We start from the raw sequence: 18,244 nt of genomic DNA, 5'->3' as shown, positions 1-18,244 counted from the left end.
CAACCTTCGGAAGCCCCAACTTTAAAGGCTAGGAGAAGAGAAGCCCATAAGGACACAAAATAGGCGATAGATGGATCAATAGATGGATCGACAGATAGATAGGTAAATAGATAGATGCTATATATCTTATTCTAATGATATTACACCCTATAAAATAGATGATATATATCTTATTCTAATGATATTACACCCTATAAATTAAAAACCAAAAGAACAAAGTCACTGCCATCAAGTCAATGCTGACTCATAGCGTCCCTCTCCCTCCTCCGACCCCACCACCATGGGTTTCTTAGGCTGTAACTTTCCAGGAGAGAGAAAGTCTAGCCTTTCTTCTGCAGAGCTTCTGAGAGTTCCCAACAGTCGACCAAGCAGATCACAGCCCAATATGTAGCTGCAACAACCCCGTTATATCTTATTATTTTAAATCCTATTATTATCATTATATCCTGTCATGGTGATATTGTATCCTACATACGAACAATTGTGAGGAAGGCACAGGATGGGCAGTGTTTCATTCTGTTGCACCTAGGTCCGCCATGAGTCAGGGAACCCAGGCCGTCGTGCCGAACACCAGCACTAGCATATAGAGGCTGTGGAAATAACATGCTCACCACTCGCTGCCATCGAGGCCACGCCAGCTCATAGCAACCCCACAGGCAGAGCAGAAGGGCCGCTGTGCGTTTCTGAGACTGTCCTTCTTCCTGGGAGTAGGCAGTCCCATCTTCCTCCCACGGAGCGGCTGAGGGTTTCCAACTGCGGACCTTGTGGTTAGCAGCCGGCCGTGTAACCATTGTGCCGCAGGGGACCATCCAGATAGAGAGAGCATTGGAGCAGTTCCAGCAGGGAGGCTGGTGGGAGCATGCGTGCTGGGCCCCAGGAGAGGAGAAGACTGGGAAACGTTCACATGCGAACCCCTTCTCAGGGAGGCATAAGGAGGAAAGTCTGTTTTGGCAAAGTAGCTAGACTTCTTTCTAAGAGCAGAGAAAGACAGAAAGCTTTATTGATTTGGCTTTCAAATGTTTCCCCATTGCAGTGGATGAGCAAGGGCAGGGAGGAGATGAAGCAGCCAAGGCCCATGGTCAAGACAAAAGGATGGCCCAAAGAGACTTTTTAAATTTTTCTTATAGTTATAAGGTGTCAGACAGTCACTATTCTAAGACTGCACTCCAGGCCTTGGTGGCCACGACCCAGCGCTTCTGCTGTCGTGTGCACACCGCCACCAGCCACAGAGAAAGACTAGACGTGGCAGTGCTCCAGCACAAGTTTATTCCCCCAGATAAAACCCTGTGACCGCCGAGTTGATTTGAATCTGTGGTGAACTTGTGTGGTTCGGTAGAACTGCATAAGCTTCATAAGACTCACCTAGGGATCGTGGTCAAAATGTGGGTTCTGATTCAGTATACCTGGGGTGGAAACACAATTTCTCAGTAGGGGTGGAATCAGAATGAACTAGTTCACAGTCCTGGTCCCCTATGAATCTGAGTCCACTTGACAGTATGGATTTGGTTGTGTGATGGTTAATTCTCCTTGCTGTCGAGGGATGCCGATTCAGAGCGACCCTGCACAACAGGGCAGAACTGTCCCTGGGGGTTTCCAAGACTGCTACTCTTTTGCGGGAGTAGAAAGCCCCGTCTTTCTCCTGTGGAGAAATTGGTGGTTTCGAACTGCGGACCTTGTAAATCACAGCCCAACTCACAGCCCACTCACCATCAGGGCTAATTAGATTATTATATATAAAGATCCTGGTGACGCTTGCTTTAGGACTTCCATGGAGATCTGTCAGATTCGTGATAGGTAAAACAAAAGAAATATCTAAAAACAGCAGCAGCCAGCGACAACAAAGCACCCTTGTAAAAACAATGTTTACATTGCCCGATTTCATTAGTCTCTATATCTATTGTGGTGGTTAGATGCTGTCCACAGCAGCACTGTGTGAATCCATTCAGTCATCCCACTGCCATTAAGTCGATTCCGACTCATAGCGACCCAATTGAATGGAACTGCCCCTTGTGAGTTTTCAAGGCTGTAACTCTTTCTGCCGGTTGAAAGCCTCGTCCTTTGCCCGTGGAGTGGCTGGTGCCTTTCAACTGGTGGTTGAGAACGGTTACCTTGCAGGTTGCTGCCCAAGGCATAACCGCTGTACCATCGGGTTTGCTTTGTATTCATTAAACCCTGACATTTGACGTTTCTGGTATCAATGAGAGAAACTGCAGATTTCAATGCTCCCCCCCACCCCTTTTAAAGTTTCCACTGCAGAACAGATGCATGACGGAAGGTGACAGTGAATGCCGTTTGTTCAGCCCTAGATGAAATGGAGAGCTTTCTTTCTTCCTTCTATCAGGGAGCACAGGGCATGAGCTCATGTCCAAATGAATGGGATTCAAACCTCCACCCTCAACCAACAATACTGATTGACAGCTGACTAAAGATTTCAAATGGCCACCACGCCAAATAGGTCACTGTCAGTCATGCTCCTGTCAATGCCAGGCGAGAGTCTACAGAGGGTGGACCTCTTATAAGGCCTTGTATGAATAGGTGCGTGATTCTGCCATCCTCTTGAATATATTTTTTACATAAGGCCACGAGCCAGCATTTATCCTAAATTCGGGAGTCCAGGAAAAGCTTGCACCAGTACTGAAGCTCCTCTGATGTCTAGGACAGATGTGGTGTCTCCAACAAGACCTGTGCCTAGGGGCAACCGTGAAGGCCCAGAAACCCTGGCCCCTAAATAAACTTCCTCACTTCGTATTTAGAGGTCAAATGTGGACCTGCTTTATAAAACTGAATGGAATGATGCGCATGAACTCCACCGGTCACATCATCTTCCAATTTGTGAAAGGAGGAGGCCAAAACAGTTCTTTCCATGCCCCCGCCCCCCAGAAATCCTTATATACTTATCTTCCCAACAGGAAGGAGATTGGAGAATTCCGCTAGGTGAGCAAACCAAATGTTGTTAATGTGGCAGAGGTCTACGAGATCTAGGAATCACACTAAATTTCATGAACAGATTCTTATAACCAGTAATAGTTCATGTTCTTGCCTTTCTGTATATTATGTGTTTTTAAAATCATTTTATTAGGGGCTCATACAACTCTTATCACAACCCAGCCAAAACATTTTAATGACGGCCATTTGTAATCTATATTCTAAAAACCCTGGGAAATAGAGAACCCTGAACACAAAAATCCTACTTTCTGATTCCAGCGGATTCTCTTTCCAGGGGTGTGAAGTTACTTCCCCTCTCCTGGCTCCAGAGACCTCACCTGTGAAATGAGGATCATGATAAATAAAGATGAAAAAGGGGGTCGGAGTGTGTGTGATAGGATGATGATGATAGATGGCATTTCTCAAGTGACTACTATAGGTACAGGCTCTGTTTGGGGGCATTCCGTGTTCTAATTCACTTCATTGTCATGTGCGCCCTTCGAGGTAGCTGTCTAGGGGCTGGCATTAGGATTAAAGAAGATCATGCAAACGTTAGATGCCTGTGGCGAGCCCTCAGTAAATGTCTCATGACTATTGGGAGGGGGCTTGGTTGTGTAGTTAGTGGTTAAACTCTCGGCTGCTAACTCAAAGGTGCACACTTGGAATCTACTAGGTGATCGCAGCAGAAGCAAACTTGGCAGTGTGCTTCCTTAATGACTCACAGCCTTGGAAACACTATGGGGCCTGTGTTAGCCCGCGTTTGACTAGAGAAACAAAATTATGGACATCATATGTGTATAAGAAAGAGTTTTATATAAAAGAGCAATTGTGTATTGAGAAATATCCCAACCCAGTCCAGATCAAGTCCCTAAGTCCAATATTAGCCCCTATGTCCAATACTAGTCCATAAATTCCTCTTTAGATTCACACAGCTATGCAATAATGCTGAATGCAGGAAGATCACAGGCCAGTGGGTGGAAAGTCTTATAGATCCAGTGGTGGTAGAAGGATCTCAGCAGTGGTCTGTGTCTCCACAAGCTCCTCCAGCTCCAGAGCTCTGGCTCCATCAGCGTGTCCTTGTGGCTTGCCAACAGGAATGTCTTGCAGGGAGAGTATATATGTTCCGCCTCCAGTGAGCTATTTATCTCCTTAGTGCCTTCAGATGAGGTCATCAAGCTGCAACCTGGTTGACAGGCTAAACTCCACCCCTTTACTCTTAATGATTATGACATTGATGACAACAGATTATGTAACTACCACATGGCAGTAGTATAGTGTCCCTGTGTGTCTGAATAGACTCAGGGGTGGTTTGGTTTACCAGTAAATGCTGTGAAGGAAAACAAAAAGAATAAAAAAATTAGATTCTGTCTCTTATGATGTTATTAATTTATCTTTTGTGACCATGCTAATGATAATGCTGTTCATTCTGAGCCTTAGTAGGAGACCATTTATTTTTCAGTCATCCAAAATCATGAGGCCAATTGAATAAACCTTTTTAAAAATTATGGAGATTTATTGTGTTCATGGGCAATGTCAAAATGAAGAGTTATTTTCTCTCACAGTTCAGTTATGTAGCTGAGAGTTTGTCTCCTAACTTCATAAGGAGTAAGTTTTAAAATCAGGAGCGTGTCTAGTTTGGGTCAACCCACTTATCAAGAGTGCACCATTCCTGGTCTCAAACCGACTCCAGAATTTTCTATGAACAGGTTAAGGTACAAGGGAAGCACACTGGAACTCCTATAGGCAATTCCCAAATGAGCTTGGAAAGGAGAAGGGTCTTCTGGACCAGCCTCTGGGCTCCCGGTCCACTCCTCTGAAGATGCTCTGTGCTTTGGCAGCTTTTTGTCACTGGTTAGGGGAAAGAAGGACAAAGGGAGGCAAACATACCACTGAGTAGGACGGTGGAATCCGGGTCTTCTGGCCATGCAGATTCTCAGTTCCTCTTGGGAATTTCCTTTCCTCTCTGGGTCCTGGGTCCACATTTACTTACAACTGCCTGAAAATGCCACTGTTATCCATGATTTAGCCCAGTGATTGGGAAATGTGTTCTGTAAAAGACTACATAGTTAAGGCTCTGTGAGCTTTCAAATCTCTGTCACGGCTCCTCAACTCCACCACTGTAGCACAGAAAAAAGCAAAAGAGCTGACATACCATACAGGGTTAAACACACACACAATACTTATAATGAACACGCCTATGTTCGATGATAGTGTACATCTATGGACAGTGACATTTCAATGTCACGTAATGTTTATGGACCACAAAATATGACTCTTATTTTGATATTTTCCCAAACAATTGAAAATGTAAAAACTCTTCTTTGCTTGTGAGGCATACAAGAACAAAATCGACCAAACCAAAACCGGCTGTGAGCTTGACTTGGCCCAGGAGCCCTGGTTTGGCAATGGTCAACGCTCCTGGCAAGTGGTAGGGGCCAGCTGCCTCTCTGGGTATCTGAACTCAGAACTCCCTCTGCTGCTCTTCCCCCTACATCCTGCCTCTGGGGCTGTGACCCCCATGATTCCAACCCCTTCGTAATTGTGCTCTATCTGCTCACTAAGTGTTGATGCACAAGCCAACTTGTATTGTAACTCATTTCTCGACTACATCTCAGAGGGTGGCTCTCTCATTCCATGGTGGGGTTTTGGCAGGGGAGGACAGAGGGGCTTTAAAGAATTGTTTGCAGATTTGTCTATTTTCAAACGATGGTTAGGTAACTTTGAAAAGGTATCCAACACTTGTTGTTTTAAAGCTTATTTTAGAAAAAAATTAAATGTCATTAGTGCAACAATCAATGTTGAAAGAGGCAGATAAGCGTCTTTTTGTGTGACTTTCCATGAAATGGAGGAACAGAATATCTAAAATTGTTTTTCTAACCCCCCCAAAACAAACTCCATCGAGTCGATTCTATCTCACGTCGATCCCACAGGCCCTGGGAGAACTGCCACCTTGGGTGGGTTTTCAGATTCTAACTCTTTATAGGAATAAAAAGCCTCTTCTCTTATTGGTGTCTTGTGGTTTTGAACTGCTGACCTTGCAGTTAGCCGCCCCATGAATAATCACGATACCACCTGGAAATCACCTTTAGAAGGAATGAAAGTGACCAATAATTCTTATAATCTGTGTTTCACAAGTTTGAGGGTAGTGCCTACCTTGCTTCCTGATGTCCAGGGGAGGGAGGTCAAGTGTACCTCCCACTCTCAAATGCTTTGGCCAATTCTGACACCCACCTTCCTTCCCACGTCACTCTCTACTTTCCTGTTGGCTTTGCTCATGCAGTTCACTAGCCACACAGAACTCACAAACCATCCTCCAAGTTAAAGGAAGCAGCGGAGTATGTTATAACCTAGGGTCAGGAGCAGTAGGTTACATCCCAGAAGCAGGATCAGAAAGCATGTAGGCAAAGTCTCCTTCCAGGGAAGGAATACACTATCACCTCCTCTCTTGGGCCTCGGAGGACAGGCTCCTCTTCGCCCTCCTGTCTGCCACTGCCAGCTCTGCCACAGAACACCTTTGGGCCACTTGTTGTCTTGCGTGTTACGGCCCTAGACCTGTGTCACCAATCATTTGAGGGGTTCCTCTCCTCTTTTCTGTCTCTTTTTCCTTCCTTCTACTGCAGCCTGCTACACTGCTTCCTGCTGCTTTCTGCCTGAAACATCTGTGGGCTTGGCTGCTTAGGTACAAAACTGCTTCTCAATGTCAAGGCTTGGCCCATCTCAGTGAGGGTCCCCATCCTGACCAAATTCCCTCTGGGGAGGCCACCTCTACCTCTTTTGCATAACAGACTACAGACACAGCTCATTTGTATAGGTACCTACCTATCACAAGGAAGCTGCCGCCCAGGACCAGACAAAGTATCAAAAACAGGTTGCTTAGAGCACACACAGGACATGTCCACCAAACTGGACAAAAGTAACCCTCTGGGCTAGAAAACTGGGCAAAGCAAATTCCTCACAGTTTATGGGAGAAAGATCTCTCAAGCGGATTTTTCCAAAAGCCACCGGAAGGAACTCATTTCGTCACAGAGGGTTTGTGTTTGTCGTTTTGTTTTAAGGGGTGGATGGAAACAGCTGCTACCACGCAAGAAGGAATCCAGGATCAGATTAGAAAGCCAATCACGAAGACGGGCAGGGCAGCTCAAGAGAAAGTCTGAGAAACTGCAGGATGGCGATCAGAAAGGTGCCAGCTTCTAGCTGACGGTGGCCCAACGTGGCTCAGAGTAGAACTGGGCTTTCCAGGATTCTCGGTGACTGGTTTTTAATAAATAGATCACTGGAATTTTCCTCTGAGACAACTCTGGGTACCCTCCAATTTTTGCCCTTTCGGCTAGCAACCAAACCCATTATCCCTGTGTGTGTGTGTGTGTGTGTGTGTGTGGCACTGCAGTACTTTCAAAGGAACCCTGATAATGGGTTACATATTGGGCTGCTAACCATGAGGTCAGCAGTTTGAAGCCAGCAGCCACTCAGTTGGGGAAGGACGAGGCTTTCTGCTTCCATGAGGATTTACAGACTCAGAAACCCTATGGGGCAGCTCTTCCCCACAGGATTGTTGTGAGTCAGAATCGACTTGATGGCTGTGAGTTTGGTTTTTGCTTCTGGTATTTGGTTTGGTAATACATTGAGGTGATCCATTATTTTAGAATTGTAAACTATTTGGTGAAAATCTCCCTCCCAGCCTTATGCTACCTACGGGCTCCTCAATCAGTAGGCAAATGATAGAATTAATTGTTTAGGTTTACCTCTAAAGCGAATGCTAACATTATTACTGTTCAAACATTTTAAAAATTATGTTTATTTGAATTTATTATTAACTGGGAGTTAATACATATATCATTCAATCATGTCAGGCAGTATTGTAAAATTGCTACCACAATCAATTTCCAAACATTCTTTTTCTTCCTGAACTCCTTTTGCCCCTACCCTCCATCATCATTGTAGCCCCTCCCCCAAAAAAAACCCTTTACTCGACTTGCTGTCTCTATAGGTTCATCAATCCTACCGAAAAACAGAAAGACATATAGCACAACTTCAAGAGGATGACCTCCAATGACCTGGCACCTCTGAGAAAACCCCTAATATGAACAAATAAACAAGATAAAACAAAAATACAGAACATGTTGAAAACCAGATCAGGTCCAGCATGCATCAGAAGGAGAACCAGCTAACAAAATTTGACTGTCCAAGTTAGGTCTATTCTTTGATCTTCTACACTCATCTCTCCAGTGCACTCTCTCTAGTAACCCCTTTCCTCCCATCCCTCCAAGATGGAGAGCGAGATCACCTATTATTCAACGTTTTTACTCCACAGCAAGCTGAAGCCAAATGAAAGCTGTCTTGACACAGGCCATGTTGGATGTGAAGATCACTAGCTGCCCAGGTCTGTGTGTTGTTGATTAAAAAGCAAGGTGCTCCTGGAGCTGTAAACACTCATTCAACAGTTGGCTGATGTCTGAATAGTGCACAGTCTCCTATCAGGCAGTTGGAGTTTTGTGTGTGTGTGTGTTTGTGTGTGCACGCACGTGCGCAAGTGAGTTTGTGTGCATTGGTGTGCACATGTGCATATGTGTTGTATGCGGGGTCCCACCTGTCTAAAACAGCAGAAAAACATTACATGTAATCACTTAGAGAATTGAGAGATCCATTTAAAACACCATCCTATGGTCAGAGGGGATTCACGGGGGGTCTTAATCTATGTGGGGCCCCTGTAAAAGGATTTTGGGCTTCCATTGTCATCCATAGCCTTCTCCAAACTGGGGGTTCAGATTCCCATTCCTTCCCCTGGACTTTGTTATTTACAATCTTTGGATCACACAGGCTGGTGAGCTGCTTTTGTGTGGACGTCCTTGCCACCTCACGTGGATGGTTGCAGGATGTGAATGACCTTGCTCTCAGACAGAGCATTGCCGAATCAGTTATGGCAGAGGCACTGTTATCTTTACTGCCATCAAGTCAATTCCCCCACAACGCGATCCTCCTGGACAGAGTAGACCTGCCCCCTGTGGGTTTCCAAGACTATGACCCTACGAGAGAAGAAAACCTCATCTTTCTGTCTCAGAGTGCCTGGGAGCTTCCGACTACCGACCTGGTGGTTGGCAGCACCAGGAGTAACCAAGACACCACCAGGGCTCCTCTGGCAGATATAGTGGGGTAAAATGTAACCTCTTATGTGATCGACCTTTTGACTCATTTTAAAGTTTTTCAGTTTTTAATATATTTTCTGCTTTCTTTTCAGTTGAGACTTTTCTGTTTTGTTTTGTTGTTGGGTTTGTCTATTTGTTTCTTGGTTTTGTTTTATATGATTTTCTGTATATGAAATTCAGGATAGGTAAAGCTATAGAGACGGTAACTGAATTAATAATTTCCTGGAGATATGGCAGAGGAGATTGGTTGGAAAGGGAGAACAAACAGCATTGAGTAAGAGGAAAGATAAAATGTCCTATAATTGGTTGTGATGGCACAATTCTTCTGAATGGAATTAAATTGTTGAATTGCATGATATATGAATGATATACCAATAGCACTATTACTTTACTTTAATGAAAAGCCCCATCCTGTTCACCTGCCACCCCAACATTCTCCTCAGTGCTACACATTCCTGAGGGCACTGCTAACCCTCTCTCCCGACCCATCTTTGTTACCCTGGAAGCCTCTGTTTCTCAGTGAATTTCCTTTCCATTCATTTCCAAATGATTTTTTTCCTGATATAAGCACTGTTGAATATGCACAAGAAAGTGACAAAAGTATGCGTAGCGATCAATTTGCATAAGTACAAATAGAGTATATGTGCCCACATAGAAATGATATGATGATAATATTGTGTTGCCACCTCAGAGTGAAAGCTAATTAATTCAGCTATTGAGATGGTAATGGTTTCTCTTTCGGTTAATATCAGAGTTTAAAAAAAAAGAAAGGAAGAAAGAAACCTGTAGAATTGCCCTATGTACTCTTCTTATGACGCATCTTGGAACAAGGCGCTTTATTCTGTTAACTATTGAGCTGTCTGTCAGGACCTGTCACAGTTCTCAAGGGAAACGTTCCTGGAGGGAGCTGAAGACTGACTCATGTTGGCCAAAGTGGCCATTGAAGCCAATCATTTGATATTGGGGGGGGGGGGGATCCTCATTTGTCTAGGGTTCCTTTTAGAGTACATGCTTTGATATTTGCACTCCCAATATCAGCAATGGTCTGAAGCTTAGCCTCTCTCTCTCTCCATATTTGATTGGATTTAATAATTAGGAAAACTTAAACCTCTTTCCTTCTGAAATGAATGTCAGCCGACATATTCACAAGCCAGCCGGTGACTTTGTTACCCTTGACTTCTCTTCCTTCAGGCTGCATTTGCCTGTTCAGTTAGTTCCCACGCCCTGAATGCTCTGCCTCCTCTTCATTCTCCATCTTCACTGCCCAGCCTCCTCGAAACACTGGGTGCCTCTCAGCAATGCCTTGCTAACAGTGGGCTGTCAGCCATCGCTTGTCTCCTTAGTTCACCACTGTCACTTCCACCAAGGACTCAAAGTGTGAGGTAAGTCATACTTCTCTTTGCCAAAAACCTGTAGTGGCTTTTGTCTTTCTACACAGCAAATTCCCAACGAATTTGCTTGGCATTCATGGCCTTTGCTGCTCCGAGAGAAAATTATGGCGGTGCCATGATTTATCATGATGTAATGCGGTAGCTGTAAGCAAGAACAGACTCTATGACACCTGATCACAACAAAACCATCCATTTCTTGTCTCCCTTTATTTTTGTTCTTGTTCTGCTCTCACTGAATTATTTACCCTTCCTTGAAATCTCCACAACCCCACCTTGCTTCTTTCTCAGAAAGCCCTTTTTCTCTCAGAGTTAATGTGTCCAAATTCTTCTTGTCCAAGACCCAGCTCAGATGGTTCACGATGCCTTTCCTCCTCCCCTCGCTCAGGAACTCTTCCCACCCTCGTGGCTAATGGATTACTCATTGGGCTGTTAAGTGCAAAGTCATTAGTTCAAACCCACCAGGAGACTTGGGAGAAATATGAGACTTTCTACTCCCATAAAGAGTTACAGCCTCAGAAGGTCAAAGGGCAGTTCTACTTAGTCTTATAGGGTTGATGAATGGATTCAATGGCGGTGGGATCGGTGGTTGAGTCTTCCCTCTGCCCCTATAACAGTTTTTGGTTTTCTGTTTTCAGTATACTTGACTTTTAGCTTTTAGGAAATTTTCATGCTATACTTATTGCAATGTAGTGTATTGCCTTCTTCTAGAAACATGTCATGATCAATAGGCAAGTCTCCATGCCTGCAATGTGCTTGTTGCCCCCCTTAAATGTGCACAGTCTTTACAAATACATCCTATGACAGTGAAACGGCCACTTTGTCTCTCTAGTCCAATAATTTATTACATGTTAGCTATTCTGTCACTCTCCCTTGTAGTTGTCCATTTACTTTTTAGTTTCTCGTTAAGTTGGAATCAAAATGTCTTATTCACTATGGTGTCACCACTGACTTAAGTTAGCAGTCAAGCACTTAAGCCGCTCAGATATTATTTGAACAGATTGTCAAAATAGAAATTTATATATATTTCATTACAAATTAAGTGAATATTTACAGAGCAGACCAGCTTTCCATGCAACAATTCATACATGTTTTGTTTCATCTCATTCGTTGCAATCCTCACCATTTCTTCTTTGTGTTTCCTATACCCATACAGCGGTTCTCAATCTGTGGGTTGCGACCCCTTTGGGGGTTGAATGACCCTTTCACAGGGGACGCTTGATTCATCACAGTAGCAAAATGACAGTAATGAAGTAGCAATGAAAATAAGTTTATGACTGGGGGGTGGGTCACCACAACATGAAGAACTATATTAAAGGGTCGCGGCATCAGGAAGGTGGTGAACCACTGCTCTGGCCACAGGGTTGTAGAGACCGAGGTTCACGTGGTCAGTTCAACTCACTGTTTCCCTGCATCTGTGATTTTCTTCACTCTCTTTTGCTCCAGACAGGGAAAAACCATAGTTACCCCTTTGATGGCCACTCAAGAACTTCTAAAATATCAATCTACTCACCACAGTAGGATGCCGAACACTGTCTTTGTGTATTGTTACGCCAATTGCCTTTGGTGTTCCCTGAGACCATGGTCCTGACCTCCAGGCGCTGTGACGCTCTCAAGATGCTTTGTTATATCTAGGAAGCTTTCAAAACTTGGCCCCTTTTATGCTCCACCTCTATGAATTTATTTGCACTTAAGGTAAATACATGTGTACAAATATATACATTCCCTCTCTTCCCCCCCATACCTTTTTAGCATGTTCACCATGTTTGGCGATCCATGCATCCATGCACAAGTCACTAGGCTTGCAAATTTGTGTATATAATAGTATTAATTCTGTTACCTTTAATTCTTGCAAGACTCCCGGGGTCTTTCCTTACCTCCGCCATCTGTTGCTGACTCCCCTTTATTGCATATTACTTTGCCCTTTATGCAGTGAACACATGCCAACTCTCTAACCAGTAATTTACCCTTTCTTCTCCTTCCATGTTGATAACCATCAGTTTCCTTAATTAGGAAAATTTTTTTTGGCTTTTAACGATAGTTGTCTCTTACAATATTTGCCCTTTTGTGATCGACTTATTTTGCTCAGCACAATTTCCTCCAGAGTTATCCCTGTTAGAAGGCATTTTTTATCTTCATGTATATTCTTTAATGTTGTATGATGTCCCATTGTGTGTATGTACCATGGTTTGTTTATCCTTTCTTTCATGAATGGCATTTGGGTTATTTCCATCTTTGGGCTACTGAGAGTAGTGCTGCAATGAATAGGAGTGTGTGCATATCTAGTCATTTCACCTCTGTTCACAACTCAAAACCCACTGACATGGAGTCAGTGCTGACTCATAGAGACCTCTGTGGGTTTCTGGGCCTGTAAGTGTTTATGGGAGGAGAAACCCTAGTCTTTCTTCCACTCGTGGCATGGCTCTTATAAACACGAACTCTTGCTGTCTCAATCTTGATAGAGGCCGAAGAAAATGAGATGCTCTATTGCAAAATAAGCCAATCTCACAGAAATGTTTGGTTGTATTCAAAAGCACTAACTTTGATGATTTGTAAATTATAGAAGTGGAGATTCGAGAGCATATTACTCATATGCCGTGAATCCCATATCCCCACTGACCAGGGCTGGGGCAGGGGTCATAGTGACTGCTCTGTGTGACCATCACCGGAACACATGGCACTTTGAGAGAATTGGGAGAAGCTATCCTCCTTCCCTCGGTCAAAACTATACACTAAGGGGGTCCTGCTGTCTTTTATCTCAGTGCAAGTGTCTTCAACAGTGTCCCTTTGAAGAGACGGAAACGCAACCATGAAGCTTCGGAACACAATGGACTAATTTTCTATTCTTCATCTGAGAAATGTAAAGGGCAAGAGGTCAGGCGCCTCGTTGCTTAGAGATAAGTGGAGAGTTTCCTACCCCAGAGAGTTTATTGAACCAAAGAAAGGCAGCACAGGCTTATTTGAAATCCACGCTGAGAAGGCCACATGGAGGGGCAAAGTGAGCTGAGTGACCTACTTGCAGACGAATATAATCCGTGGACTGGGTAACGGTGTGTATTTGTTATCAGCAGAGAGCTGTAGATGAGCTCATCCCGATGATGACAACGGTTCTCTAAAGACTCCACTCTCAAGGAGGAAGAGTCCGGCTCCCAGAGCTGGCTACGTAGAAGCCAACTGATGACAACATCAAACAAGAAAGGACTTTCCTGGCCCTTCGTCCCTCACCTCACACAGTCCTCTTCTTATTCCCTATTCTCGTTTGTTCTCAAAGTGTCTGAAGCCATGGTTAGATAAATGGAGGAGAAAGACTTCAAGTGGAAGAAGCCAATCATGCCCCTTCCCCAACTCAGGGCATCTCATCGGTAGTAGGCTGTAGCTGTTCTCGGGGAAGACATTAACCATTAAGACTAGCTTGGCATTTTTATTGTTACACAAGCCGGACATGTTCAGTCCTGAATTGAAACCTTGAGGATGACCTACTCCCTGCTTGATAGACAAATAGCAACTAATACTTTCAGCTCTCCACGCTCATTTCCTATTCCGACCTTCATCCAAAAACGACTGTTCTCTGTGTCTGCTCTGTCCTGTCACGTCCCATGGCACACTTCATTTCCCTTGCTTGTCTCCTTGCACGTCTTAGCTTGTAAACATCCTGCAAGCTCTAAAAGGGCAGGGATGAATCAGTCACCTTTTTCGCACCAACACCCAGCACTCACTGGCACATGATTTGTCTCTCAGTAAAGATTGTAACAGTAAGTTATCTTAAAAAAAAAAAAAAACCAACAAAACCTAACCTAATGTGAAGTGATCGTAAAGGGACCAGAGTTTAACAGTGGTTTCTAAGAGTGGGAAGGGGGAATGGGCAGAACTATAATTTAGGAAGTGGTGAGTTTTTGTTTTTGTGGATGGACATTTTGGCAAAGTGTTTTGGAGTTGGTTGCACAAGCGATTGATATAATTGGTCATACTGGGTTGGATATGTGAACAAATATTGAATTGTAAACTCTTGGCTCTCTATATTTTTATAACAATAAAAGCATGTTTAAAATTGACTAGATGAAGAAGAACACCCCCCCCCCCGAGGTTTGCCCCGCAAGAGTGTAATGCCAACTTGTCTTTCTTTCTGAGAGAACTTTTAAGATGGCGTCCTTCTTGCCAAGGGAGTATAGCTGAGAGTGCCCTTTGTTACCAACCAGTGTCCAGTCCCTGGACCGTCCCGGGGGTCACGAGAAAGTGCTTGGAGAACTCTCAATTCCAACATGCATTTTGGAACTGAAGTTGTTAGGGACCTTTTTAACTCCTTGTGGTGTTTCTCCCACAGGCTTCTTCAGGAGAAGCATCACCAAAAATGCTGTGTACAAGTGTAAAAATGGGGGCAACTGCGTGATGGACATGTACATGCGAAGGAAATGCCAAGAGTGCCGACTAAGGAAATGCAAAGAGATGGGAATGTTGGCTGAATGTATGTATACAGGTATTCGCATCAAGCCATTAACTTCCACTGAAAGATCTCTTAAGGAGGCAGATGTCAGGTAATTCATATGACCAGAACGGCGCTTCACCCATCAAAGAAGGGATTGTTCAGCCACTGAAGTGTCGCGAAAAGGGGCCAGAACCCCTGAAATTGCCCAGGCTGCCAGCCAAGGAGCACGGTAGCCACCTGAAAGAAGCGACGAATCTTTTGGCTCGTTGTTGTGATGAATTATGGGCTGCAAAAATAACAGGCTTTAATAAGCAACAAAGAATTGCAGTCTCAAAGTTTACTCCATAGTTAATGATGCCACATCTCCTATTTATTGCTCAATTAGCATTAAAACGGGCAGTTGGAGGCCGTGGGGGTGGGGTGGGGGTAGCAATGAAGGTTGTCAATAAGCTCTAACTGCCTCGGAATTGTCTAAATAGAGTTTTAAACCGAGTCATTTTACGAAGAAGCCTCCTTCCCTGGGTGCAGCTTTGAACCAATTTGTGTTGGTTTACACCGGAAATTACCAGCTCCGAGTTTTAATATAATTTGGTCCTTCGATCTGATAAAGGGACCCTGTATTAACTGGCGCGTTTGCGAGGCAGCGTCCTCTCCATCACCCGTTGGAAGGGATGCTGTTCTATGACATAATTACTTTTCCCTTCTGCACATTTTACAGACCACTCGGGTTCTGAGACACGTCCTCTGCCTCCTCAAGACACACATAGACAAAACCGATGTCCCCAAGGGGCTGGCAGCGTTTCAGGAGGGAAAGCCACGGGAAATGAAAGCCTTCCTTGGGAAGGTGACTCCAGCTCCATTGTTCTCACACTGTGACGACAACTAGGATGAACCCAAAGAAATGATCGTGTGTCGGGGGGCGGGGGGTGGGGGGGAGAGAAAATAGGTCAGTGTAAGCCAGCCAGCTCCCGGTGGATGAAAGTTTTATAGTGGTCGATCACAATCTCCTGTTAGCAATAGGAAACAAGAGACCGGCCAGGAGGGCTCCTGCCGGAATCCAATCTTGGAATGGAAACACTTGGCTACGGGGACGAAGTAGCTCATGTTGCTCATCACTTAGAGATGAACTTGCTCCACGGGCGGGAAGCGCCACTTGTCATGACTTGCTTATAAGCAGGTCTGTCGTATGATTTATGAGTCCAAACTCAGCCAGGTGCTACGGCAGATATTTCATATAATTCGATAAGAAATCACTAGAACTTTGTTGCATTCACATTGAGAGAAAAATATGGAGGTGATCTAAATGGAGAGGTGGGCTATTAGTCCACGTTGTTTTCAATCCCGCCCCAACACCTTTATTGGCCTCTAATTCACATCTCATATAATTCAATAGTTCAGTCACGTCAAGAAGAGTCAAGCAGTCATCACCACAGTCAGTTTAGAGCCTTCCCTTCCTTCTTGTCCTCATTGTTGTGGGCTCCCCATCCCCCCAGCCTCCCTGCCATGCCCCCAAGGAACTGCGAATCCAGTTACTGCCTGTAGATTTACCTATCATGGATTTCATGTACAGAAAAACATTTTTAAAAACAAGCCAACGAAAACTAACAAGAATAACAAAGCAAAACAGGTAAAAACCTCAAATGAAACAAAAGTAGAAAATATTTAAAACCAGAACAAATTTAAATGGATCATAAGGGAGATAAAATCCACATTGCTTGTTTTTTTCTCAGCTCCATTTAAATGTAAATTGATGATATTGTAGACTCAGTCTAAAGAAAGTTTCAAAATAAACTCAGGGATTTTCATCTTTACATTCTCACCTTTTAGACAATTCTGAAAGTGAAGAGAATTTAATTTCCCCCCACCCCAAAAGCTGTTAGCATCTGTTTTACTCTGGAAATTTACGTTTGTGGGTTTAATGTGAGATTGAATGTAATTCTTATGGTGCAGTTAGGTAAACGTGGATGAAAAGGACAGTAGCCTCTTCTACCCTTGCTCTGCTCCTAACAACGAACAAATGCCTGACTAGTCTGGGGCAGAAATTTCTATAAATAAAGAATTGGACCTCAGGATCTCTAAGCTTCTCTTAGAGATGATATTTTAAAATACTGGGGCTCTATTATTTTCCTGATGAATACAGAATGCTTCAAGTATTTCTTATAGTGTTTTCTCTCTTCTCCCCACCCCTCCCCCCTTCTTTTCCCCCAGACCCAAGAGAGGCTCTTGGGTGCAAATGTCTGTGCCTGCTTTAACAGCTTTCTTTTTGCTGGTCCAAATGCAGCCAATGCCTTGCATACAGCGGACGCTCAATTGTACTTAATACAACCTTGACTCAAACTGAGAGCAGCCCTTTATCTCACGTTCACTAGACGCCCTGGTGGCACAGTAGTTATCCATTGGGCTGCTAAGTGCAAGGTCAGCAGTTCAAAACCACCAACTTCTCTGCGGGAGAAAGACCCAGCTCTGTACACCCACAAAGCATTGCAGTTTTAGAAAGCCACAGGGTCAGCTCTAACCTGACTGGGACCTATAAAGTCACTGCGTTGGAATTGACTCAATGGCAGTGAGGTTGGGTTTCAGTTGAGCTCACACTTGATTTCTTGAAGACAGTTGTGTTTTCCTTGACAATATACAGTTGCAAAAGGTGGACTACATTGCCTCACTATTCTATTGACTAAATATCTTACAGGTGGACAATGTTTCACTATTAGCATGTCTTTATATAAAGCTCATCTTACAAACTGATCTGATTACATTTAATCTACACAAAATCCCCCTAACTAGATCGCAGGCCCATTTTATAACCAAAGACAGTTTTAAATTTGTTCTGCTGTCACACACACCTCACACCCAGTGGGGGCTCCAATTTACTTGTTAAAAAGCTGGACTTCAACCGAGCGCCTTTCACCTCACATTTAAATTTGAGACGGATGACGTATTGATTGTCGAGGGGCGCAGACCTGCGAGTAGAAGAATCGGGCCTTAAACACTGGCCTTCGCTTTTCGGAACCATTGAAGGACTAGCATTAGCTCGGTGCCAAATCTCACACATGAGGTCTTCTGAGTCTATTGCATGTGTGTGGCCCGGTGACCATACATGCACCCAACTGGATTTCCTGTGGTTGGTGAAATCTCTGTTTATGTTTTCAGGCTTGTTAACGGAAATTCAGTGTAAATCGAAACGACTGAGGAAAAATGTGAAGCTGCAGACAGATCAGCCCGCCAGTGAGGACAGCGAAGGACGAGACTTGCGACAAGTGACCTCCACCACGAAGTCCAGCAGGGTATTAACGGGAGCGGAGCTTCTGGGTGCACCGGGATCTGGCCGGGGGGATTTTGAAGGAGAGTCACAGCTACGAGCCGAA

The 18,244-nt window shown here is 44.2% G+C and overlaps 1 protein-coding gene across 2 annotated transcripts in view; it reads left to right on the top strand.

Annotated features, from left to right (window-relative positions):
- NR1H4 (nuclear receptor subfamily 1 group H member 4) overlaps positions 1-18,244 on the top strand; it is a 104,117-nt gene that overhangs the window by 52,491 nt on the left and 33,382 nt on the right. The window contains exons 4-5 of one of the 2 annotated variants that reach the window (XM_075552718.1): positions 14,778-14,918; positions 18,030-18,163. In XM_075552718.1, coding sequence (XP_075408833.1) covers positions 14,778-14,918; positions 18,030-18,163 — 275 coding nt within the window. Of the gene's footprint in view, positions 1-14,777; positions 14,931-18,029; positions 18,164-18,244 lie in introns of both variants that reach the window. The other variant, XM_075552717.1, reaches the window with a different exon arrangement.

This window comes from Tenrec ecaudatus, chromosome 6 (assembly GCF_050624435.1).
Source record: "Tenrec ecaudatus isolate mTenEca1 chromosome 6, mTenEca1.hap1, whole genome shotgun sequence".
In the NCBI taxonomy this organism is placed as follows: Eukaryota; Metazoa; Chordata; class Mammalia; order Afrosoricida; family Tenrecidae; genus Tenrec; species Tenrec ecaudatus.
The sequence above is the reverse complement of the archived record's forward strand: the minus strand, read 5'-3'. Positions and strand labels throughout refer to the sequence as shown.